The following is a 26,708-nucleotide window of genomic DNA, read 5'->3' on the forward strand; positions in this document are numbered from 1 at the left end:
ATAAAGACACTCGACAAAAAAAGAAAAAATAGACGCTCGACAAAGCCAGATGCACCACGGTGGATTCCAACCCACAACCTCTGTGGTGGTGGGCAGGCACTTTACCACTGCGCGAACGGAGCGCCTTCTCAAGGTATCTTAAAACCACAAAACATCCCTCCACACCACACCTCAAAAAAATTGTCATGCTCATTAACAATCCTAAAATACTTACTATGTTATTTCCATTTCCTTTTGCTGTGTCTCCTTCTGAGCATGTCTCAGGAGGCCTGTTGCTAACGCGTCCGTCTCTGACCGTCCCGTCGTCTCCTGGAGCGATGACAAGCTGGAGGACAGGTCCTCTGCTGACACCATGGGTACTTGTCTTCCAGAGCCTGGACTCCTGGCTGTGGATTCTGAACGTCTGCCTGGCCTGGGACTGTCAAAGTCCTCATGAAGGGCAGAAAAACCTAAGAAGTGGTACAGTATAGTGATTGGTAAATCATTTCTCTCTAGATACAATTGTATCAATTGTATCTACATCAAGCCAACATTAGCTTATGTACAGTACCTTCACTATGATGATCCAGCGCTATAGTTCTCTCTATTTCTGCATAAGTGTGTGATGATGTCTCATCCTCTGTGGACTTGGTCATCTTGGTTTCAATGAGGTGAACAATGTCCATTCGATTGATCTTTGTCAGTCTTTTTATCAATGTATTTTCTGTGGAAAAATGATCACAAATTACCAAAAAGGATATCATTGTATCAAAGATATCATCTTTTTATGTTTTTTTAAATAAATGAATGCCCTGTTTTATACTTTGTAGTACGACAGTGTCCCATAAAGTAGTGAAAAATTGTCAATCTACAAACTCACAATGCGTCGTGACGTGTGTACAGTAGGTCAGATTTTTGTTTTGCTAGTTTGGACACGTTTTGAAAATGTTCACCTATAATGCCATACCCAAAATAGGGACCCAGGTTGAAAGTGGTTAAGTCTATCTGTGAGTTTTATAAATATTTAACCTTTGAAAAGTATAAGAGCTTGTGACTAAATAATAACTATGGATCCATTGGAACACAGGTTCTTTTTTCCAAGTAATGGTTTTGGACATTCAAGGTTTCCACCCGACACCAACTATTTGTTAAATGTATTAGTTGTGACAGGGATAATTCTGAATACTATCTATCACTATCAAAAAAAGGAATTAAAAACATTCCAAAAGGGTCGCACATCCAAATTTTTCAATTAAATGGAAGACAAATTACTCACATTTCCACTTTTTTTATTGGCACACCAATAAAATGAACACTTACGCGTTTTGGCTATGAGCAGAGATGGGAAAAGTACTGACATTCTGTACTCGAGTAGAAGTACAATTACTTGTGTAAAAAAATACTTTGGTAAAAGTAAAAGTACTCATTCAAATAATTACTCGAGTAAAAGTAAAAAAGTACAGGCTCTGAAATGTACTTTATGAGTAAAAGTAAAAGTATTTTTACCGGATATTTCTGTGCAAAGCCAATTGTACCCCAAGGCTATTAAACTTAAAAGATCCCCACCAAACACGTCTTAAAACTGTCCCAGGATTGGTTTCCAAACTGTGATGTGACGAATCATACAAGTAGTCGACCCAACTTTTGAAATCAATAAGTGGTTCTCAACCTTTTTACACTGAGTACCGCCTGAGAAAATATTTGCTTCTCCAAGTAGGCTACCACCATTATGACTGATGTTAAAATACAGTAGCGTAGTCCTACCCCATCCTATTCAGCTAAATTGTCGAATGTTTATGCATGTTCTAATCATACAGACTTTACTTTAGACCAGGGGTCTTCAACAGGGGGTCCGGGACCCCTAGGGTCTAGGGTCTACAACAAGCTCACAACGCCTCCCGCTGCAAGGCGTAGTGAGCTTGTAGATCGGCTATTTTCGGCAAAGAGGTTTGGTGTAGGAGGGAAAAGGAGCAAATCAAGTACTAATAAGTAGACTATTGAAGGTTTTAAGTGGTTAAATGTCTGAAATTAATAAAAAAAATCACACCCAGTGTGAAGTGGGCGGTGTGTGGTCATCACAACATGACTCACTTTTAAAAAAAGGGATAAAAGCCTTTTTAAAGTCCATACTGCTATTCATAGGGCTGCACATGTGTCATGTTTTCGCTAGCCAATCACAGTCCTGAATTTGCAAAGTCAGCCAATCACATTACAGTTAGTGGTGATGACACTAGCTGTAATGTGATTGGCTGACTTTGCAAAAGTATCGATTTGCATTAACAATGGAAGGGTTAGGGGGTATACACATTTTTTGGTCGGTGTCCAAAACTCACTTATAGGGGGCGGCTACACCGCCCCAAAAATCACACCCAGTGTGAAGTGGGCGGTGTGTGGTCATCACAACATGACTCACTTTACGGCGGCTACACCGCCCCAAAAAACATGAATTTACACAACACTGATGACAGCCTAAGCAATCTATGACATCTATGAAAATGTTTAATCTAGAACACAATTTTATACAATATGTAGTGGGAGTCCCTGCTTCATCTCTCTCAGCTAATTGGGGTCCCTGCTTCATCTCTCTCAGCTAAGGGGTCCCTGCTTCATCTCTCTCTCAGCTAGGGGGGTCCCTGCTTCATCTCTTTCTCAGCTAAGGGGTCCCTGCTTCATCTATCTCTCTCTCAGCTAGGGGAGTCCTCACTCCCTCCTTCATCTCTCTCTCAGCTAAGGGGTCCTTGGCCTGAAAAACGTTGAAGACCCCTGCTTTAGACCATTTCCCCCCATCTTTTTTTTTTTTTTTTTACAGTTTGAACAAAATAGCCAATAGACCAATTATTTGTTTACTAACATTGAGCCTGGACGCACAGGTGATTGTTTCACGCAATCAATTCCCAACCTGTTTCGGGGTGCACTGGTTTCAGCACACCCCAACCCCCTCTTGTGTGTGTTGGCTAGTGAGACGCGTCCTAACGAGACCTGATATAATGGGTTTCGTTGCGCGCATACTGGCTGCACGCAGCCAGTATGACGTCGTCTGTTAAGGGGTCTATACAATACTGGCTACTTCAAAGTAAACGCACGCACACACACACACACACACACACACACACACACACACACACACACACACACACACACACACAGCTAACAAGCTATTGCAAAGCCAGATATGACCGAAAAGTTGTGCACCTGAAGACCATGTAGACTTTTTTTTTAAACCAAAGCTACAGTTGTGCGGACCTTTGGCTTTACACACACAGAGTAGAACTACTTTTAGCCAGCATCATGATATAATTAATAACCACTCACCTAATGCTTCGGAGGTTCAAAAAGAACGCACTTCCAACGTGTTTAAGTCACAGGAGCATGGTTTCATATTGTTAATATGACGTTTGGCCCAAATCTGCGTTTATAATCCACGTGAGTTCATGTTTACGTTTTCCCCCCGGAGTCTTACAGATCAGCGTCATGGTGGCAGCAAAACAACACACTTCCTCTAAAAACGATTTCAAAATAAGAGCATCTGGTAATATGATTAGTTAACACTAGCTTTATTTTTTAGTCTAGTTACAGGAAGTAGACATTTGCAGTAGGCCTATGTTACACACCGGTGTGTGTGACTCACTCTGGTGACGTTCTACCCTGCGAGCGTCGCGACTGCATGGATGAGCGCTTCTTTTAATTTGATCTGCCGCGCAACATTAATATTTAGCATTAAAAATAAAGTACTTGTACTTCGAGCCTATTTTGAAAAAGTACTCAGTAGAAAGTACTAGTACTTGTGTTAAAATGTAACGGATAAAAGTAAAAAGTAGTCAGAAAAATAAGTACTCAGTAAAGTACAGATACTCGAAAAAAGTACTTCGTTACAGTAACGAAGTACTTGTACTTCGTTACTTCCCATCTCTGGCTATGAGCCTTCCTCAGAGCACTATCTATCACTATCACAAACCTGTGCCATCTTTTCCTTCCCTTTCTGTCCACAGTCTCAGCAAGGCATGGCTCTGGTCCTGTAGTGAGTTGGGGTTCTCAATCCTTATCAGGTTTATCCTCTCCTCACTGAAGTCCAGCTCACGTGCCAGCTCTTTGGGGAACAGAAAACAAATGGTTATAACACCAAAGAATGTTTTGAATACTGCTCAACATCTCAAAGTTGTCATCATATGTGCATGTTTGCTTGATATAGCACATGTTGACATGATTGTACTGCATGTCAGTAAATTAGGTTTTCAGCAGACACAAGTGCGCTGAGCCCTGTTGCCATGTTGTATTTCCACTAAACCATGCCCATTAAACTGTGATGTTATATACCTGCAGCTATTTTCAGATCCCAGATGTTTTCCACCTGCACAAGAAGCATTTCTGCCATCCGTAGTGACACCTATCCATTGCACATTTTTTAAATGATGCACCAGATGTATATTGGACTTTTGTATATTTGAATTAATTTTATTAACCTGTTCTGTGTTCCTTTCCTCTGTATTAGCTCTTTCCAAATATAACCCTTTCTGTGGCTGCAATATTTGAGAACTTCATTTCACCTACTCTTACTCCTGTAATAATAATAATAATAATAAAACTTTATTTATATAGCACCTTTCATGACATGAATGCAGCTCAAAGTGCTTTACAGAGCAAACAATAAATAAAGCAGAAGTGCTTTACAGAAAAAGCAATCATATACATGTGATGTGATGACAAAGTTGATTCTGATTCTGACAGAGAGATTATGTTTGATCTCAGAGATGGTGATATTGATGACTGAGTGTGTGCAGTATTTGTTAGCTCTGACGGAAATGTTGCTCAGAGACAGTTTTCAGGTACCCAACATATTTGGTTGTGCAATATAGGTCTAGACGTGGAGCAGCTGCGCTTCCTCTGGTTGCCTCTGTGGATGTGAGTGCTCAGCTACAGTATAACGTAGATATAACATAAGTATTTGACTTGTATTTAGTCAAATAAAGGTGTCTTTAGCTATTGATCTACATGTGCTATTTGTGAATGAAGCCGTATAAGTCATCTAGTGTGGTAGGCTAATAGTCTCATGGCCAGATGTGGTTCTGTTTCGTGATGTTCGTGATGCATGTTGCAATGTGATCTGTAGTTGGTCTACTTTCAAAGGGACAGACACACACATACAGACACTCACCCGTCCAGCTGAAGCCCAGGTGGTCGGCAATGATGGCCAACCGCTGCTCTTTCCTCTCTGCTTCATCCTGTGGATCTACTGCAAATACCACCAGACAGCCATGAGCAGCCAGAACCGCAAGGATCACCAGAATACGTCACACTAATTTCCATCAAGTACATAAGAAATCTTCACTGGCTTTCTTTTCTTGTGTGGTGTGGGGAATTTGGAAGTGGAGTGGACTTGACCTTGAGGTTGGCACACATCTACTTTAAAAGCATCACACTGGTTTATTTTAGTAAAAGTAACAGTTATTTAATGATATCAAAGCTAAAACTATTGGAGGGTGGTAAACACTTGTCATAGATGGCCATCACATACCCACTGACTATGGATTAATAATTCACTACTAAATTCACTAACTAACCCTAATTCCTGAAAATTGTTTTGGCATAGTTTCAATTTCAAATGATTTCTTTTTGAATCTCTCAATAACAGTCTTTAAATAGCTTCAGTACAATAAAGACTCAATCTTGAGATTTTAAGAACACATAGAAGGAAAGAGATAGACACGTCACAAACACAAACACAGTTCAAGCAACACAGCCACAGAGTCCTAAGCTAAAAAGATGTTAAACTATGACCGACAGAGAGGCGGCACCTTCACGACTATAGAGTACTACTGAGGCACAAGAATGTGCCCCGAGAGAAGGGGGGTACCTTGACTTCGGACTTTATCGTCTGGGATTCGCTGCATCTGTGTCTCAACAGGGTCATCCCACAATGGTCTAATAGGAAAGACGTCTCCTGACGGAGGGAACTGCATTTCAGGGAAAGTTTCTTTTTCAATGACTGAGGGATCTATTAGACTGCTCTCATCATCTGAGTAGGCAGCTGAAGCCTCTTGCTCTTTGTCTTTCTCAGCCTGTGCCAATCTCGCCACAAGTTTTGCAGCTTCATCACTTATTTCTTCAAAGAACTCAACAGACTGTTTGCGTGGTCCACGTTTTTCTTTAGTGGGTGTTGACGTGTGGGAGATTTGACCAGCTTTGCCTCGGACTGGCAGTCTAGACTGGAAACCCTTAGACTTTGCGGACTCGACGCTTAATGGTCGGCCCTGTTCCTTTTTAGCAGATGGCCTGGAGGAATCCCCTTCACAAAAACTCTTGGCTTTGAAAGATGATGTCTTTGTTTTGCCATCCACATAGGGACCTGCATCTGTCTCAGATTTTCTCCTGCTGTCCTTCTTTACAGGGACTTTAAGCTTTCTTTCATAGGCAGATTCAGTACGCTTGGCCATAGAATCTGTCTTTTGAGAGCCCGCCTTGACAGGAATTCTAGATTTGGACTCAGCAGTGAAAGATGACTCTTTCTTAAGAATGGTTGTAGAGGAAGTTGTATGAGATGAAGAGGAGGTTGACAATTGACCTCGACCTTGAGAAACTGCCTTAGATTGGGTTTTGGCTGGCGTCTTTTTCACACTAGTGGATGTAGTTTGTTTGGACTTTCCTGATGATTTGGGTGCTTCTATTACTGACTGTGGTTCCTCTGGCGAGGAATCAGAGGACTCCTGGCCCTGTTCAGAGTACACAGATCTGGTTACTGTGCTTTCTGCTGTCTGTACATTTGTTATCATTGGATCAGAGGAACTAGCGTCTAAATCTAAGGGGCCTTCCTGTGGATTTTTATTTGTTTTCGCTTCTACAACTTCAGGTGAAGTTTGATCTATCTTTGTAGGTTTGGCTGAGGCTGAAACGGCTATTCTAGGAATTTTAGATTTAGAGGCATCAGATTTGGAGGTTGTCTGATCATCTTCAACATGAGATTCATGCTGAGAATCAGTGGTTTCTTTTGATTTATCATCTTCCTCCACCTTAACCTCCAGTGTTAGATTGAGGGCAACCTCGGTTTCAGCTGCTGCTGTACTAACTTCTTGCCTAGGTTCTTCTAAGATTGCCTCCTCAATGGGCTGTTCGCCTATCTGGAAAAAGGCAAAGCCACCACCCTCTTCTTCATAGCTCCTCTTGGTCATGTCAATAGCACCACTCCTGGTCATCTCAAAGAGCTTCCCCTCCTGGAACAGGAAGGGGTTGGGCTCACTGGTGGGAGTGCTCTCCTCTGTCGGAGTCCTTACAGGGGTTGTGTCTGGGGTCGCCTGTGGAGACTGCTGGTCGGCCATCAGATTCAGTATCTGGTTCAGTATCTGATCCTGCTCTTTGCTGTGATCCACAAAAGCAGCCGCCTTGTTCTCACACATGGCAGTCCAGGGGTCAGACTCTGCTTTGGCAGTGACACCCTTAGACTCGGTTCTGGGAGCTTCAACCAGGTCATCATCCTCTTCTGTGTCATCATAAATACAGATCTCTGGTTTAAATGTCTCCTTTGCTTGCCCAATGACAACAGGAGCACTGAGTCCCACCTCTGATGATCCTGTATGTCCACTCGGATCTCCTTTCACTTCATCTGTTACATTGCTACCTGAACTAACAGCCTGTGGACTGCCAGTGGCCAAGGATTTAACTTCACTCTCATCTCTATTGTTTTCCCTGCATTTCCTCAGGCTCTCTTCCTTCTGCTCATCCGTTATATTTGCAGCACATGAAGTCACTGCTGCTGTTTTAGCAGTCATTTCCTTGTCAGCTGCTGACGATGGCAGGACTTCCTGTGCTTGTTCAGTTTCTGCTTTAGATTTTGAACCATGCTGATCTGAGACAGAATGAGGTCCCTTTGATGTGACATTGGTTGTTGTTGTCGCACTCTTGGCCTCTTTGCTGTGGAGTCCTTCATGCAAACCTGCTGGAAAAGGAGAGGGAGGTTGTACTTTAATATGGGAATCAACAAAATTAGCTAACTCTGAATCCTCTCTGGGCCTAGAGAGCCCACTTTCATGTTTCTCACTTGTCGGCTCTAATGTTTCGCAGCTGTCATCCCCTACTCTGGGATCTGCTGAGGCATTCATATCTTTCCTAGAGTTCTTTTTGCTCCTCGCATCTTGCTCCATCTCATCAAATGTTTTTATTTTGGCTGCCATCTTAAACATCTCTTCCTCAGGAGTGATTTTTCTCAGAGCTTCACTGCTCTCTGATGCATCTTCTCCCTCTGGATCTTCGGGGATGACAGACGGTTTGGACTGAACAGAGAGGAACATGTGGTCGGGGGTTTTAGGGTTTACCTCATAACTTACCTCTTCAGAGCTAGGGGTTTCAGGGGAGAGGGGACTCTTACCAGAACTCGTCATTTGAGATGTCTGCTCACAACTGTCATCACTGGCACTAGCCTTGTGGTCTCGCAGCAGCCTACTACGCAAAGCATCTGGGGGGAATTCTGGGGCTTTGGAGGGCTCTGGGTGGCTAGAGGATTTATTAGGCTGATCTAGAGTGGGTGGGAAGCCTGGTTGGCTCTTTTGCTCTACAGGGCTGTTTTCTAAGGAGTCACGACAGGGGGATTCCATGGTGGGGCTGGGCTCAATGGAGTCTGGGGACTTATGTGAGGAGTTTTCTTCCAGGGGACTACCCTCTAGAGAGTCTCTGTGGCTGATTGTCAAAGAGTCATCAGCTAAAGGACTGAGGGCATCTGAGTCTTGTCTTAAATGCAGCTCTAAGCTTCCATGACGCTGAGACGATGACCTAGAGGCTGGAGATCCAGCTAATGATAATACTAGCTGACCGTCAGGGCTCTCCTCATCACTAAGAAAAGTTTCTAAAGTCTCTGAGATTCTCTTTGTAAGCTTTCGCGGCTTAGATGGCTTAGAATCGCTCCTCATTACTGATAAAGACTCACTTGTGGTACGGTCATCTGCAGCCTCACTGGATGAGACAGGGAGTGTCATTTCTGTAGACAGCTGGTCATCAACTGTCCCCACACCAGAATCTGCAGACTTCTCTTTCATGTCACCCGATGTTTTCGTGGTCTGATCTCCATTTTTGGGAGTGAGAGCGAAGCTTTCAGGGCTTGTGCCTGGAGTTGCTAAGCCCTCATGTTTGTAACTGTCCTCAGAGCTCAGATGAGACGTACCATCCCCAGGACTGGCACTTAGAGAGTCTGCAACGCCTTCATGTTTCGAACTATCAGAGCTATCATCAAGGCCACAACTTCCAAAGTCTACAGTTTCAGTGAGCTCAGAGCATGGGGCCGGAATTGACTTTTTTTCAGCATCTCTCTCCTGATGAGTGAATTCTTTCTTGTGAGGTTTTGAGTCCAGAGATACTTCTCGTTCATGAGAGACACTGGGGGTTATGGCTTTGGTCATTGTTTTGGACTGGATAGTTTGTGAGTCTATACTTTGCTGAGGTAATGCCGCAGTGGATGATTTGACTTCAAACAGCCCTGACTTTCGCTTTGAGGGGTCCTGCCCCGTTTGAAAGGCTTGCATTAGCTCTTTTACTGACATTGTCTCCTCAAGTTTCTCGGATTCAGTTTTGGGGGACTTAGGGGTGCCCTGTTTGGCTTTAGGGCTTTCTTTGGCCTTTGGAGAAGGTTTGCTCATAACAGGTAACTGTGAAGGTTTGGTACCAGTGACCTTTTTGCTCTTTTGTTCTGCTTCCACTTTCTGTTGAAGTGCTTTGACTTTGTCTTTTATTGACCCAATGGGAGTCTCCTCAATCACTGGGGATACTGGTGACACAGGAGCAGGATCTGTGGGTACAATTAGCTGCGTAGTGGCCCCTGTTGACTCCTCTGCCTGCCCTTGCTCCTTGCCCTTCCGCCTTGCTGGCTTTTTTATGTCACTGACAGTGGTTCTGTCCTGCGATTTGGTTGGTGTAGTTGGTTTGGTATTTTCACGCAGGACAACGTCAGTGAATTTTTCTTGGACCACCTCTTTTTTAGCCTTTGCTTTAGAGCCCACTGGTGCATCGAGGAGATATTCTTTGAGGTCACCACTGTTCTTTATAGCTTTGGGCCTTGGAGCCCCTTTATTTGCCCTGGTTTCACGCAAAACAGGGCTTTCTAAGGGTGCCATCTTTTTGGCCTCCTCTATCTCACTGTCTGAGAGCAGGACCCACTCTTCAGCCATTCTTGCTGCCTTGGCTGCCTCCTCTGCCACCTCACCCTCATACGTTCCACTCCTCAGTATCTCACTGACTTTCTCTAGGTCCTCTTTGACCTTCTCTAAGTCCTTCTCCATTATTTCCAATGGCTCTCCAGACACCTCCTCAGCCCCCTTTTCTAGGCCACCCCCTCCTAATGACGTTGTTTTCTCTGTGGCATCTGCAGTCAAGATGGCAGTCATTTTGATCAGGTCTTGCTTCATCTCTGACACGTCGGACAGAAGGTCTGGTTCTCGGATTAGCTCTGATTTCAATGCTGATGTCTCCGACTCTTCATCTTTCATTTGGAAGAAGGACGAGTAAGGAGTAAAGAAAATCAAAAGTTCAAATGAAAGGAGACAGACATTGGAGAATATGGTCAGGACAGGAGCAGAGCACGGGGATCAGGATCATAAGGAAAAACGTTCACAACGGATTCAACATCAGGGCAGCAGAGGAATTGGATTTCTACTGTACGTTCGGTTGTATTTTGTGGTAAAGTTTGTGGTAAAGCAAACCAAACTGAACAAGAAAAATGGGAAGGGATATGAGCAGGAAATAACTTGCTTATACGCAGACTCAGCACACCCACACACACACAGAATGAAAACCAAGGACATTTAAAGAAAAAAGACAAAGCAGACCAGACAAATGTGAGCACACAGTAACGATACATGAACAAATAGGATGACAAGGAAAAACAAAGGAATCGGAATATGAAGACATCTCAAGATTGCAGTAATGTAAAACTCATGTAGACGGAATGAAAGAGAAAAATATAAATGAATAACATGCAAACAATTAAGAATGGTTGTTGCATCTCTCAAAGAAAGCCAGTGAAAACAATAAAAGAAAATATGTCTGTGCTTTTTATACCAAGCAAAGCAGACCATTTATTCAAAGCTACTTTGACAACATTATTCAGTAGCACTTAACCCAAAGAAATGGAAAACTGAAACATGTATCTGCAATGGAAGGACCAGCTTTGTATTGTTTAGCCCTTCATTCTATCTTCACTACAAATAAACAATGAAAATGTATAATCATAACAGTTAAATCATAGCACAGTGTACCGAGCCATAGCCAAATAGAATCTCAACAAACACAAGAGCCAAAGGAACTTCCAAAAACATGACACATAATATATAGACATGCAAACACACACGCACACATTTATGTTAGGCAAGTTATTTCCATGCAAATCAAATGGAGAAGTGAAGAGTGAGTGGGGTGAGTCAAGAGATGAGTTGTTATCATAGATTTGTGGTAATGAAGATCTATTGTGTGTTAACTGACATTCAATAATGTGGTGAATCCTTGATTATTATTTCTCAGCTAATAAAACTATATACTGTATTTTCTCTTCAGCAGGCGTACCCTGATAACAATTATGTTAGTCTTTTGATTGTGATGTTAAATTCAGGCAAGGGTACATTTGCTCAATTACTATTAGATTTTCAGAGGCTGAAGGCCAATTCATACAACCAAACGGAAAGGCTAGGAGGGTAGGGAAGGGCTGGCTCTGGGTATTGTGGACTGGTGCACAACTGGTTAGTCACTGGGGTACTACAGCACTAAAAGACATCAGCACAGTATGACTGATGCTTCTCCATACTGTACTGTACATCCAATTTCATAATCTTAACACAAAGGAGTTGGAGGTAAAACAGTTGGAGGTTAAACAGGGGGAAAGACCTACTGTAAAATGTGAAGACCGTGTGTGGCAGGTGAGAGATGATCAAAAGAAAATAAATGTGATAAGTCGGACCCTTATGGAGTAACGTAACACTGACTTTGGAAGGTGAATGGCGTTGAGTGGTGCTGTTATGATTTTGTGATCAGAAAAGTATGAGGAACCAAAGGGGGCTTTGAAAAAGAAGCGTCTTGTCTACAGCTTAGCAGAGGGAAGTGAAGCTGGACTAAAGTATTAGATTAATAAAATCACACAGTAACACTTATTACTACAGTAGGAATAATATAACTGGGAACCAATTCAGCATTATTGTTAGTTAATTGTCAAGATCAGGAAATACAAACTTACTATACTATAATTTACTATAAGTAGGTATTTATAGAATTTAAAGATTTTAGTAGTTTATTACACGGCTTTGTTGAATGCTTGATTCTGAATAGTCAAATACTGCATTAGTGCATTCTGCAGTTTATATCTTGATAGCAGACTACTGTTCTCAATAACAGACCACTATTGAATAGGAAACTTGTATGCTAACGAAATCCTTTTAACATCAATATTTTCTTTTTTTGCCCATAAGTAGCCGTGTAACAAATGGGATAATGTACAGTGAGGGGGTCATTACTGGAAAATAAACCCAGACATAGTGAATAAGTTTAATGCACAGTGGCCGGCGGCCGCTTCACTATACATTAATCCTTACTTTGAACATTAGAAACAGAACATAGAAAAAGAATAAATGTCTTACATTTGTCGAGTGTTCTGCCAATCTGTAGAAATAGACAATACAGTGCCAATCAGTTTCATTTCACCATTACAACGTTCTACTTCAGAGCACTGAGAACAGCACACCAAAGACACAAATGAAACAGCTCAAATGGATTCCATAATTTGCAATTGACTTATGCATTAAAATATAGTACAGTATATGGTACAGTATATGGTAACATATATAACATTTGCATATTTGGCTTCATACAAGCCTATCAGTGACCAGGACACATCAGCAGAGCAACAGTAGTTAGTTGGGGGAGGAGGTTCAGGTTACCTCTTCCTCTTGCTCTGGGTCTGAATCGGACTCCTTGGGGAGAGCAAGCAGCGGTGAGAAGCAGGGACAGAGAGATGGACAGATAGAGACAGACAGACAGACAGACAGAATGATAGGGGGGTAAAAAAGAGAGCAAGCGAGGCATGGTTATCATAGCTATGAAAAGGGACGGTCAGTGGGAATTTAGGGGGTTATTTATTTATTAATTGAATGTATTATTTATTTATTATATTATTAATGTTTGACAACATAATACATTGCAATCAATGTATTATGTTGTCAAACATTAATATAATAAACAGAATTTATATTCACAAACTTCAAAGAAAATAATAGTTAGTGTTGTGTTATGACACAGAAAGTACAAAATAATAAAAAATTATATTAGTATATACTGTCACATATTGCAGCAAAAAAGTAACAGTTCAGATATTTTAGGATAGTCTTGGGCAATAGAGTATACCTTTCATTAGATGTGGATTCACACATCTATTAGACCAACAAAAATTCACTTGCTTGAAATTTGAAAAGTACTGTGAAAATGGCAATATCTCCCAGCATTAGACATTAGCATGATTTAAGTCAAAATGTAAGTCAGACAGGAACTAAGGATCTGGTGAACATACTATTCTTTATTATACAGGGCCCTTACCTTCGAGTAAGATGGGAGCGTGATATTGAGGTTGCAGATGGCACCTGGCGTCAGTGATCTGTAGTTCCTTGGTTCTTTCATGAAGGACAGACGACCACAGGGCTCCTGAGTGTTGTCTCGGATCTACAACATCGAAGACAGTCACCAATCAACATCCAGTAGCTAATTATTTGCAGGACAAAATGAACAAAGAGGGAATGCTGCTCACTTTGATGAAGAGTGCTAGTCTGTTCTCCTTAAAGGCATAGAAGCTGAAGAGATGGTGCTGGCCACTCTTGGTGAGAGGCACCAGGTTTCCAAAGCAGTCTGCATAGATGGGTTTACCTTCCAGGACCTAGCAAGAAGTAATGGCAAATATTAATTATAGAGGGGAAAAATGAACATTTGAATTTCACACTCACATTCACACAGGTTAACAAGTGAGTAGTGCCTAGCAAAGCCACAGTCCAATCCTGTTGACCACTGTTGTCTGTTGCTCAAGGCACCGTAGACATTGAGCTTGACAGCTTGTGTTTTCTCATTCACGTTCTGCTCCCAGCAAGGCCAGGGATTTAACTGGTAAACTTCTGGGCACAATCCCTCTATACTGTCACCACCCACAATTACTTCTCCAGTACTTCTCCTTGTCTTTCAAGCTGAAGTTGAAGTCCCCTCCTTTTCTCTAGCCTGTATCTCTAGCTATCTCTCGTATATCTTGTTTCTCGACCACCTCAAATCCTGTTGTCCTGATATTTACTCTGACACAATTTGTCTGTGCTTCATCTATTGTTCTTTATCCATCTTCCCCACTCCCTTCCTCCATCCTCACCTCCACATCTCGGCTGCGGGCCACCTCAGTGAAGTTCTCCTGGTTCTCCAGGGTCTTGTCGATCCTGTCATCCGTCATGCAGAAGCAGCGCAGTCGGGCCTCGATGGGATCGTGGGTCTTGGCGAAGATGACGAACTTGGCCATGTAGGGGACGCAGATGATCTCCCGGTACACCTGAGTGGAGAAGGTGACAGACTCCTGGACCTGCCGACAGTCTATCAGCCAGAACCTTTAAGAGAAAGGTGCATGGGAGAGAATCATGTGTATAGATGTTGACACTTGACTTTTGGCAGGATGTGAAACAAATAAAAGGATGTTTTTAACGTCATCTTTTGATGCCAGTCTGTAGATTTTTAGGACATTTCCGCTTAATCACAAGTTGTATTTTTTGTATATTAATTTTTATTGATTTTTTCTAAGACAAGACACAACAAGACAAACAAACACCAGACTATAATGTGTAAGCATGAGTAATTAACTTATCTTAATGAGGTAATGTATAGGCAGACAGAGTACAACAGACCACAATATACACTGTCACACAATCACAAGTTGTATTATCACAACGTGCCGCGATGCGAAGCGTTGTGAGCTTGTAAATTGGCTATTTTCAAAAGATTTTAATACATTTGATACATATTACCTTGTGAAACGGGACATTCTGCATCAAGAGTACTTTCACTTTTGGTACTTTAAGTACATTTTGCATACTTTTGTACTTTTACTCAAGTACATTTTTAATTCCAGACTTTTACTTGAAACAGAGTATTTCTACATTGCAGTATTGCTACCTTTACTTGAGTAAAACATGTGAGTACTTTTTCCACCACTGAAGGTAATGTGCATTACCTGGCAGACACATTAGTTGTGAAGGAAACACAGTCGTTGATGAATGTTAGGGGCGTGGTTCCTGTTATATCCTCCCATTGGGCGGGCGTGGTTCCACCTGCCATTACACACAAACAAAGCGGAATTAGACGAGGTGACCAATTATACATGGCTGTATGCCAGAGTGTCTATATGGGAGTACACTGCAGACATAATTTTGCCTCTGACCTGTGATGCTGCAGAGCAAGCGAAGGGTGGGGGTGTCCCCTCCGAAGCCGTTGACCACAGGATCAGAGGTGCTTTTGGGGACAGGGATGGTCATGGTGATGGGCTTGTGGAACTTCCTCCTGCGGGGTTCCAGGGTGACAATGGGACTGAAGGTGGCCTTGTTTCCCAGGATCTTCCTCACCACGTCCACGGTCATGGGCTGGGCCTGGGGACACAAGGTCGAGGTTATTTCTTTAGTACCCGTGTGTAAATGTATTGTATCGATGGGAGATTCAGCAATGCAGAGTTAAAAACAAGACAATCTCAACAATACAGATACAGACATTAAAACGAATACTCATCATCATAGTATACAAACTCCTAATAAGAGGGCCATGACGGTGCTTTTACAAACACATACACTCACTCATCCACTCAGTCAGAGCTTAACCACTTAAATCCTACATACTTTGGTGCCTTTATTGGTCCCCTCCCTTTTTCCCATTACAACAAATCACTTCACTGAAAATAGCAGATCTACAAGCTCACAAAGCAGTCGTTTTGCGACACATTGTGAGCTTGTAGATCTGCCTATTTTTCCAGGATGTTCAGCTATTATGACATGCCCAGCATAGGCACACTAGGGTTTATGTGGTTAAGTGCCCTTCATTCTGCGGGGTTACCGTATCTTGTACTATCGTTATTTAGTAGTGCAATGGCTGCAGGTACAAAATAATTGCTGTATTGTTTTGTTCTACACCTAGGGTCCACCATCCAACACCGACACAGAATATATGTTACCTGGCAGGTATGAAGTTGGTTGCTTTGTCCACTGCATTGGTACAAACAACGCAATATGGCCTTCAACTTATCTACCTTTTATAAGAATTGCCTCACCTGCAGACCAACCCTGATCCTCTTGGTGAGCGCTCCCTCCGGGAACACAGCCTGCACTGTGGGAACCACCGTGCTGCTCAAGATGCCTCCCTCTGGGCCAATCATGTTGCTGTCCTGCTTGATGCGAGACACCACTGCAAAGTACTGCGGGAAATCTCGGGTGATGATGCGGCAGATGCGCTTCCTCTCCAGCTCCTCTGGGGGATCCAGCTCTGCAGAAGGAGGGCACAAAGCAAACGTCATCAATTATACGCTCAGTATTAAAAAAATATTATATGTTTGAAGTGTTTCTAAAAGTCTACACCATCTGCAGCTATTAAATAATTCTAATAGCCAAACCAAATTGAGGAACACCTTCTGCAAAGCCATGTCAGAGCCAAAGTTTTAGCATCCAACTCAGAAGGTTGCGGTCACACATCAACCCATTTGAGTGACCAGAGTGCACTTTTGGAGTTCTATAGTTTGTATGCATCTACGATGCACCGCTGTGTTGCTGTTAGGGCTGGGCAATTAAAACGAAAATGTACCGAAACAGATATTTGGATTAACTGAATAATCGAGAAGCAAAGTTTTTTATATTTATATTTTCTTATATATCAACAAATCCACACAAAAATATATATAACAAATATATTTGTTTAAGTCAACTAAATCAATTAGTCTGTATTATTGAGTAAGCCTGTATTATTCATCGGTGTACAATGGTGGCGTACAAAAAATAGCAGATATACAAGCTCGCAGCACGGCACGCTATTTTTGAAACATCTTGAAAGTGTGAGAACTAGATTTAGAAGGTATTTGTAGAATCGGCCGCAGGTCTTAATTTGAAGTCAAAATATCGCCCAGCCCAAGTTGCTGTCTCACGTCGACGCCATCAGAGTCCCACCTTCGTCCATGCCGTTGAGGACCTGGTTGAGCTCCTCCTCAGTGTGCTCACAGTGGTGCTCCTTCCAGCTCTCCCCCGTCTCACTCCTCAAGATCACCAGCTCTCTCTCCTTCCCCCGCAGGGCGGCAAAGTGGGGGATCTCCACAATCACCGGGCTGCGGAGCGGTGGACCAACACAATGACAACAACAACAACAACAAGTGAGCGTGTATGCGATGGAGGACAACCGCGTGTGCGTGCGAGCGAGCGTCCGTGCATGTCACCGCGCCAGCATTCACCAAGCAACCAGGCCGCCACGCACGACACACCGATCTCAGTGTGACAACTACAAGTCTAGGTGAAGCATGCTAAAGTGAGAACCATCCACCCAGGAATACGATGACACCCGTGAAACGGGAAGCACTAACACAGACAATGACGAGCACAGGAATGTAAACGCTGATTTATACTTCGCCGTGCGACAGAGCATAAATCAGGCATAAGTGCATGTGCTAAGTGGAAATAACAGTAATGTAGTGGGAGCAGTATCTACAATACAAAAACTAACTATAGGACATGGGACACTAGCATGGGGTACAGGAACATACAAATGCAGATAGGGAGTAGGGAGGTGGAGGGGGAGTATTGGTGTAAATGAACAGAAATGGAACCGGCATCCATGGATTGTTTCATATGCGTTGCTGTTGATGTGAAAGGGTTTGTCTGTTGTTGTTTTTTTCCCCTACCCGAGGAATTTTGTCCCTGGCGGCCCCAGCTGGAGAATACGGCTAACCAAGCTCTCGCCCTCGTTAAGAGGGGGTGGGGCGGTGGGGAGGTGGAGCTTACTGTGTGACCGACCAATCAGCCAAGCAACCGGTCCGTACGCAGCAGTGAGGAAGAAGAGAGCACACAGTGTTTGTTTGGGGGTGCGGGCGCGAGGGGTCAAAAATGTGGTCAGGGAACTCAAATAAACCCCCTACAGTCAAAGCCGTATGTGGGTCCATTGCTATATTGAGGCTTTTTTTGCTAATTCATATTATAAGTCTATCACCGGTGTGAAGGCTTTGATAGTAAACATTGCCAGCAGAGAGTGCTGCTCACACTCAAGTGTGGGAAAAACATTATAAAGCTACATATCAAATCAATCATGGTGCAATTTATTTAAGGTGAAGTAGTTAATCGCAATAGCTTGACTCTGAAGGGTGATAAGATTAAAGAGAGAGTTAGCTCGCAGCAGTTTCAGAGGCATGCGGTAGAGCAGAGTTATGGTGCTTTTCCACTGCATACTGGCTCATCTCGATCCGACTACTTGACTTTTTTGGTTTTCCATTCAGAAAAGATACATGCTATACTTTTTTGGTATCACCTCTTTCGAGGTTTCAAGCAAGCTGAGGCGATACCAAAAGGTGACATGAAAACATCAGAGAGAATCTTGACTAGCATCATTGCGTCATGATGTACTTCCCTACTTCCCTACTTTTAAACTAGGTGTTGTAAATGTGAAATAAATCAAAACTACCTGCTACTAACTGCATGCCCTATTTTTAGGCTAAAAGTTATCAGAAACTGTTTTTGTTATTGTACTGTAGTGGTGACATAGAGACCACTTCCAGACAGTTGTAGCGTTAGAAATAACTTCAACTTCAGCCTTGTATAGCGCTCTCATATGCAAAGGGTTGGATGTCGCTATGACGGCGAGCTACATCTAAGGTCCTATCTGCAGTGGAAAACAAAGTAAAGCGAGTAAAGTCAAGTAGAGTCGAACTGAGGCGGTAGCATGCAGTGGAAACACAACTATAATAGGTACACTGAATCCCTGACGCTGGACAGAAGCAAAGGCAGATACAGAAACAGGTTTAGTAAGGCAGAGGCAGGGAGAAACTTAATCTGAAAAAAATGAAAGGGCAGCATATTGTTAGCTTCTCTTTAAGAGGAATGCAAAGGATTATCAATACCCGGGATGCAAAGGTAGATAAAAATGACATTTACATTTGACACAACACAGTCAAATCTGGAGGGTTCATTTATCTCTGACACATCCACTTTTACACTTTCAGAATTAAGTAACTCTTATGTACTGTATTATACTGTGTAGTGTGTACAGTACCTCTCATTTACTAGAAGCCTAATCCAACCCATCTATGAATATATTCCTTCTCATTCATTTTAAATTCAAATGAACTTCATTGGCATTCAATACTTCAGTATCTGTAGCCAAAGATCCCAAACGTCTTACAATCCTGGCCTTCAGCCCATTCCCTCCTTTATGAACACCCCTGAGACACCATCTTTCTTATTGATCCATCTACACGTCTGCAGCCTTACCCGAGGAACTGGGCCCCAGAGGGCCCGACCTCGATGATCCGGCTGGCCAGGCCATCTCCCTCCACCATGGGGGGCATGGAGGCTAGACGGTGCCTCTTCACCAGCCGACATGTCACCCGTGTCGGCGCACTGCACTTCCTGGGCGGGATGATGATGCGCAGGCCGTTGTGGCGGCAGCCACGCATGGCTCCACCCCTGGCGTCCACCATGAAGCTCACCAGGAAGCTGGAAACAGTTTTGGCATGGTTAGGAACGTTTACACAGGTAACCTATACTCAATGTATTTACCTCCTAGAGTGAGACTGAGAATTGACTTAACCACACAACCCCAAGGGTCCCTTCTCTGGGCTTGTCATAATAGGTGAATATTTGTCAAAAATAGCCGATCTACAAGCTCACAACGCATTGCAACACAACGCATTGTTGGCTTGTAGGTTGGGAAAGATTTTGTGTAGAGGGTAAAAAGGTACTGTATAATTGATAATAATAATAATTTAGACCTATTTGGTCCCGCGGGGTACCTTATTTTTCCCAGGCGGCCTCTCTACCCATTCAGCTATGGACACCTAAGTATAGATCCCTGTCGGACACTGGTCAACTAAGTATATACAGTAGGGTTTAAGTGGTTAAGTGGAATCTATGGCAGATGAGCTTAATTGTACAAGTGTTTGGCTGTGGGTTCTGCCAAGAACTATGAACTTGCTGAAAAACAATCCATGGAAGACATGGATTGCACCTTCATCGCACCATCCTCAGAGTACACAGTACATTATATCAGAGCACACACAGTACCTTTAAATTGAAAATGACCTCACCTGTTGAAAATCTCTTTCAGTGCTCACAACAACCCATGCAAAATGCAAGTGGTGAATATACACAACAACAATCACAGATGTCAATGAGGGGCTATGGGTGTGATGGGTGTGTGTGACCGTGGCACCAATGTCTATTCATGTTATAATACTGCTTTTGGGGGAGTTTAAGTAAAGCAAACACTTGGGCACACTGTTGAACACAACACAAAGAGACTTGACAGCACTTAACATGGCCAGCAAGGATGTTAAGATAACGATCATAGCTGCTTCTTTCATTTTGTCAAGTGTTTGGGGGTAAATAAATAAAAGCACTATTGGCAAAGAGTCACCTTGTGGATGTGAGAACACAGGGAAATAAGTGGACTTAGGTGATTGTCCTTTTGGACAACAGTACTATATTATAACTAGTGGTGTTTGCCAAAATGCCCCCTCGGGAAACAGAGGAACACAATGGCAAAACATGTTAGTGACAGTGCTTTAACAAGACATTTGTGGAATAAACAATACAGTAATTCACCTCCTGTGCCTCTTAGCATCTCTTGGGTCACCTTGCTTTCATTCTCAGATGTAAAGCGTTCAATCGTATCTTGAACTTGCCCACCATGCTCCATGTAGATATTTTGTATACGACATTTGAAAACAGACATGATCTGTTTCTTCAGGTTACATTGGAGCATAGCTGCCTGAGTGAAGTTGTGAACCCAAACAGAGAAAGATACCGTACACAGTCAAATCTGGGGTGTTCCTTTAACTCTAAAAGTGTAAAAATGAGTGCACACTGCTCTACCTGTCATCCCATTTTTACACTCTCAAGAGTTAAATGGACACTCCGGATTTAACCATGCATGAGGCAGAGAAGGTAAAAAAATATAACAAAACAACCTGTAGCGCATACACGCACCCACACACACACAAAAAACACCTCTCCTCCGATGAGAGCACACTGTGAAGAGAGGAAGAGGAAGGTGAGGAAGATGAGAGGAAGAAGGACAATAATGGATGGTAAAGGCAAGGTGCAGTGGGTCACCTGCTGTGGTCTCCATGATCATGGCACGGAGAGGAACGACTAAAGAAATCACAACGCAGGGTGGGAAGAAAGAGGGCAGGGAAGAGAGAGAGAGAGAAAGATAGAGAGAGAGAGAGAGGAAACCCACAACAGAAAAAGAGAGAAAAAGAGAAAAACTAATTTTACACCCCCGCACCACACATCAACTAAACATAATTATTATTCACCTCCACTTCCACTTCCATGCACAAGACACACTCACAGTCGGCAAAAGATATGTGTTATCACTGATGCTATTGGGCCGCTAATTAACAGTATGCATATTCATGAATGTGTGTGTGTGTGGTTGTGTGTGTGTGTGTGTGTGTGTGTGTGTGTGTGTGTGTGTGTGTGTGTGTGTGTGTGTGTGTGTGTGTGTGTGTGTGTGTGTGTGTGTGTGTGTGTGTGTGTGTGTGTGTGTGTGTGTGTGTGTGTGTGTGTGTGTGTGCGCGCGTGTGCGTGCGTTCAACCAATGAACTAATTCCTCCATTCTGTACTTAATATACAGGGGGGGTATTTTCTGGTCCCCAGTCGAGAGGAAGTTGCCTTTTTATAGTATAGTTATGGTCTTTTTCTTTTCTTTCTTTCTTTTTTTTAGGTATTAAAAAGGTCTTAAAAGTCCTTAAATTGTCACTTCACTGACATCTGGGGACCCCCCCAAAATCATGTGGGGAGCCCCCAGGGGGTCCCGACCCACAGGTTGAGAACCACTGCCTTCCAAGGCCCCATAGTAGTGCGGACCTGTCATTCAAGGTTAGCAAATCCCTTCCTCGCCATCAGGGTGTTTTGGCGAGATATCTCGCTCATGATATGGAAGAGCCACGGGTTTTATGTGAATAACCTTACGTTTCTTGGCATGGCCACGGTGTCTGTTGTTCTGTACCTACCCAGAGTGGATGGGACTGGAGGACAGGGCCACGTTGTCCAGGTTCTCTGTCCCCCAGCTCAGCCGGTATGAGTCCCTCTCATTCTCTCTACCAAGGGCCGATACCTGTGGCACACAACAAAGAGTGCGTGTGTCTTTTACGTACACACTTCAACATGCATGCTACCGTGCACTGTGAACAGTGTAACAAATCACAATTTTGCACTCTTTGAGTTAAATCAACTTTGAACTCATCACAAAAATATCGGTATCAGTGCATATCTTGTCCTCTATGTGGCGATATGTAAACTATTCACCAAAATGACTGTATTGGTATTTATCTTTCATTTATAATGATTACATTCCCAGTAAAGTTTACTGTTTCAGTGCATACTTTTGGACAATAAAGTTTATTGTTAAATATCCTTCCTCCATCACATATCTTTGTCAAAGTGTTTGATAACATTTAAGGCATCAGCATACATTTATTTTGTTCATATAGATATTAGAATGTCCGCCAATATATCAATTGGAATACATATATTGGAATTTCTTACTCACTAATATACTAGGTATTGGCCCAAAAAAAAACAGTATGGTTTGGACTCTAGTCAGCACACTGCTGTGCTGCCATAGCGATGGTGTACTGTACCTGGTGACTGGCGAGCATCTCCTCCATTATGCCTTCATGTTTAATTGAGTAGTAGGTGTGATGGGTGGGCGTGAACGACCTGTCCGTACTGGGGCAGAAAAGAGGAGAGGGCGGTCAGACTGATAATAACATCCCAGGGAAGGATATAACAGGGAACGACACAGATAGTGGGTCATTTGTAAGCATAAACATATTGGGGTATTTGTCAATATTATAGGTCCAAATATATGCCATAATGAGGGATAGAAATTGTATAGGAAAAACAGAATGAAAGCCAACAGAGTTTCATAACACTCAAATGTAACATTTTGACACAGTGTTAATTACATTAACTTTTATACTTAACACATTGGCTGCCATCTTTTTTTTTTTTTTCCTACAGTAGACTGCCAGACTTTTTCAATGAGAAAAAAAAAGTACTTAGGAGCCGAGATACAGAATTTTTAAGTTTTAAGTTACAAGGAAGTGTCTGGGAGTCTAAATCTTCGGAAAATCATATCTCCTTGGTCTTTGGGTAAAAAAAAACAACAAAAAAAAACTTTTATTTTGAAAAATGATTTTTTTTTGAAAGAACGCAGATCTGCGTTCTTGGCAGCGTGCAGGCTTTTGCGCAAATGAACGCAGATCTGCGTTCATGGCAGCCAATGTGTTAAAAGTTAAATTAACACCAAGGATTTTCCTGTAAACTAGAAAAGAGCCCCTTATGAAACCATGTTAGTTTCCTACTGGTGACTACTACTGTGTGAAAAGTTAAATGTGAAATCAATTAATTTGCTATGGAAACACCTGGGATATGAGCTGGGGTGAAATATCTCAATGTCATTCATGAGTATATGCCTTCTAGCACACTAAGACTACAGGACTTGTCTGTCTATACAAACTACTGAATGAAGTGCTGAGGATTCACACACAACACATGGGTCAGCTTCAGCACATAAAGTACCTTTGTGTTCCACTGCTGTATGTTGGTGTGACAGGGAAGGCAGAGGGAAATATTGGTGGTGATATGAGTACATGTTGTAAATGGTAAGAATGAAATCACATGTGATTGCGTACACGCACACACACACACACACACACACACACACACACACACACACACACACACACACACACACACACACACACACACACACACACACACACACACACACAGACGTCAACCTCTATCTCTTAACCCCTCCATTCCCCTTTATAAATTGAGGGGTGTGTGTTTATTTTACCTGTCGGTTCGCCCCCCTTCCAGGCTGAAGCGGAGGTAGTTCATTCCGTCCAGGTACTGTCCCGGCAGGGAGTCATCTCCCAGCTCCCTCAAGTCCTCTGCCCTCAAGTACTCCCCTCCATCCCCCGTCATCGTATCGTCACCTAGAGACAGAGCATATTTCTGACTTGAGAATGGGCTCATTTCAGGTTTCAGTGCTAGCCTGTGCACAGCAACATACACTGCAGTGTGCACTCTCTTTCTGTCATTCTCTTTCACATACACACCTCTATCAACCTCACCCAGCACACGATGGGGTGCAGAATTTGTTTGCGCACTCTATGGCCATGGATAAAAGCACTACTGCTGCTGTTACCACTATTGTACAGCAGGGGGCAGAATCCCCCAGAATCACTACTGGCTGCAGGCATACAGTACATGGACCAACATTTTCAGATCATTGAGATTGACTGATGGATTAAGATTGATTGAGCTTGCTTTATCTGTTATAATGGAACCCTTCAGATGGCCTCGGACACAGAGTAGAGATGAACAGAGGGCCAACTTCCATTGTAACGTGTATTGGATGTGTGTGATGTGGTCATGTCATTAAATTGCATGGTGCATTAAACCATAACCTACGAGTGAAATGTAATAATATACAATCATGCTGTACCGATTTTGTGATGGTATGAATCACCCACTTTAACGGATGAACTTGAAATTACAGTTGAGGCAGGACGCCTCGTCATAAAAGAAAGTGTCAAAACGGCAGCGCCATATTTATATAGCACTATTACACAAATCTGGGTCAGTTGGTCTGTTCGTTTCCATGCTGTGACACAGATATAACGGCTCCATCCATCTGATGCATCAGACACACTCAAGCAAACGCTCCCTAATTTGACTTTGCCCCCAGGTGTGTCAGAAAGCGTATGCTAGGCCAGCAGGACAAGTAAGACACATACTGTAGTTAGACAGAGATGTTCTGGTGGCAATAGAATACTGGCTCCCTGGGGAGGTCAAGGGTTAAAAAAAAGGATGAAACAATGTGAGCTTCAAATTGAAAGAAGTACAGTATCATTCAGTTTCAATAGTGCTGTTTTAAGTGAAATGTGTTAATCTATCAAAGACATATCAATGCATTTTGTATCATTTCATCAATCATAAGAAAAGCTAAATCCAGTGGAGGCACACGCGAAAATGTGATTCCTGAATGTATTCCATTGTTCAACAAGAAATGGTTGAAAACATATGTCCACTGAATGTCATCCCAAAAGACATTTGACAATGAATCATAATTTGCTATGGGGTCTTAGAGGTTTTCATTAGAGGGTGTTTTTCTGGATTTTCCATAACATCTCTGAGGGGGATAAAACATTTCAGAGCAGAGCTTTAAATAAATTATTCAAATGTTTCCTGTGTTATTTAGTCCCTTGAATGTTGTGTTAGAGGGGGGCAAGCTAAGAAAAACAACATGCTGTGTTGACATTTTGGCATAACATCTTACAGTATCAAAGCGTGATGATGTTGTGAGCAAGAACAGCATTTCAAATATGCTCCACTCAAAGACAAATTCTCCTTGGCTTCTTCTCCAGTGACGTGTATTAACTTTTTGCTGTATTTATATCCAAACATAACACACATTAGTATTCAGTTACGTAACCAAAGGGCCATGACTTTAAGTTAATTCGCCATGCAAGTCACAGCACCCTTTAGTGTGTTCCACAGTGAACTCTCACACACGACAGCGCTGTTTTCAATACCTTCCACATCCATGGAGTCATCTGACATTACATCATCCTCAATGCGTTTCAACACTGTGGGTGGACAACATGGTCACTCATTACAAGTACTGGAACCACAATGTAGACCCTAGGGATCAATAAATCAGTGTTCCAAAACCAGTGGGCCAGGACCCATATGCAGTTTGAAACTTATTAAGAAGATGAAAAGTGTTCTCAAATTTTGAGTTTTTTTAGGTTTTAAGTTCAGAATTGTATTACATTTTGGACCAGTTATTATGTCCTGGGATTCATTGCATTTTGGGCTATTTTACATTTCGGGCTTCTACACACCATGATAGAGCCAATCTGTGCAAAAATGTACACTTAAAATGCGTGCCACGTACACTTTGGTCCTCTCACCAGCTTATGAGTTGGTTTATGAGTTGGCTGATTGGAGGGTTAAAGCAGGGCAGGTGCTAAGGACCGTGCTGATTGAGGCTTAGCCTCTAACCCACTGACATAAATAAGGATTTGTGATATCTGACACAGTTGGTCTACTGTAACTGATCCACAGGGTTCACAAATACGTAGACGACATGCCACTAAAAGGTCTCCTTCCATTTTGAGTGCCTTGATGGGGGCCGACGTTGCTTGGCTCAGGTGTCCACCAACACTTACCCTCCTCGTCAGAGACGTCCAGAACTTCAGTCATGGTCTCTGGTACGTTGAGCTTATGTTTCTCTGTCACCGTCTGTCAAATCAGGACAGAACGAGGTTAGTAGTAGTTCTGTTGTTGGTGCAGAACAAAGTAAGTAAAGGTATGAAAAGAAAGAAGTCTGCACAAAAGTTTAATCCTCCACCTTTTTGTTTTATTGTGCAAAAGAAAAAAACGTTTCGACCAGGTTTGATCTTAAGACCAAACCTGGTCAAAATGTTGTTTGCT

The 26,708-nt window shown here is 42.6% G+C and overlaps 1 protein-coding gene across 1 annotated transcript in view; it reads right to left on the reverse strand.

Moving 5' to 3' along the window:
• Window positions 1–26,708, reverse strand: part of ank2b (ankyrin 2b, neuronal) — a gene marked incomplete at its 5' end in the record, with an annotated part of 116,473 nt that overhangs the window by 19,557 nt on the left and 70,208 nt on the right. Inside the window, 17 exons of the mRNA XM_084043510.1 lie at window positions 215–449; window positions 551–703; window positions 3,935–4,066; window positions 5,132–5,209; window positions 12,579–12,600; window positions 13,531–13,653; window positions 13,739–13,864; window positions 14,339–14,567; window positions 15,188–15,284; window positions 15,395–15,599; window positions 16,271–16,482; window positions 17,157–17,311; window positions 19,461–19,685; window positions 22,208–22,311; window positions 22,838–22,925; window positions 24,061–24,202; window positions 26,444–26,516. Of these exons, the coding sequence (XP_083899636.1) occupies window positions 215–449; window positions 551–703; window positions 3,935–4,066; window positions 5,132–5,209; window positions 12,579–12,600; window positions 13,531–13,653; window positions 13,739–13,864; window positions 14,339–14,567; window positions 15,188–15,284; window positions 15,395–15,599; window positions 16,271–16,482; window positions 17,157–17,311; window positions 19,461–19,685; window positions 22,208–22,311; window positions 22,838–22,925; window positions 24,061–24,202; window positions 26,444–26,516 (2,399 nt within the window). The remainder of the gene's footprint in view (window positions 1–214; window positions 450–550; window positions 704–3,934; window positions 4,067–5,131; window positions 5,210–12,578; window positions 12,601–13,530; window positions 13,654–13,738; window positions 13,865–14,338; window positions 14,568–15,187; window positions 15,285–15,394; window positions 15,600–16,270; window positions 16,483–17,156; window positions 17,312–19,460; window positions 19,686–22,207; window positions 22,312–22,837; window positions 22,926–24,060; window positions 24,203–26,443; window positions 26,517–26,708) is intronic.

The sequence above is a fragment of the Gymnoscopelus microlampas genome (assembly GCF_963454915.1).
Source record: "Gymnoscopelus microlampas genome assembly, chromosome: 19".
NCBI lineage: Eukaryota > Metazoa > Chordata > Actinopteri > Myctophiformes > Myctophidae > Gymnoscopelus > Gymnoscopelus microlampas.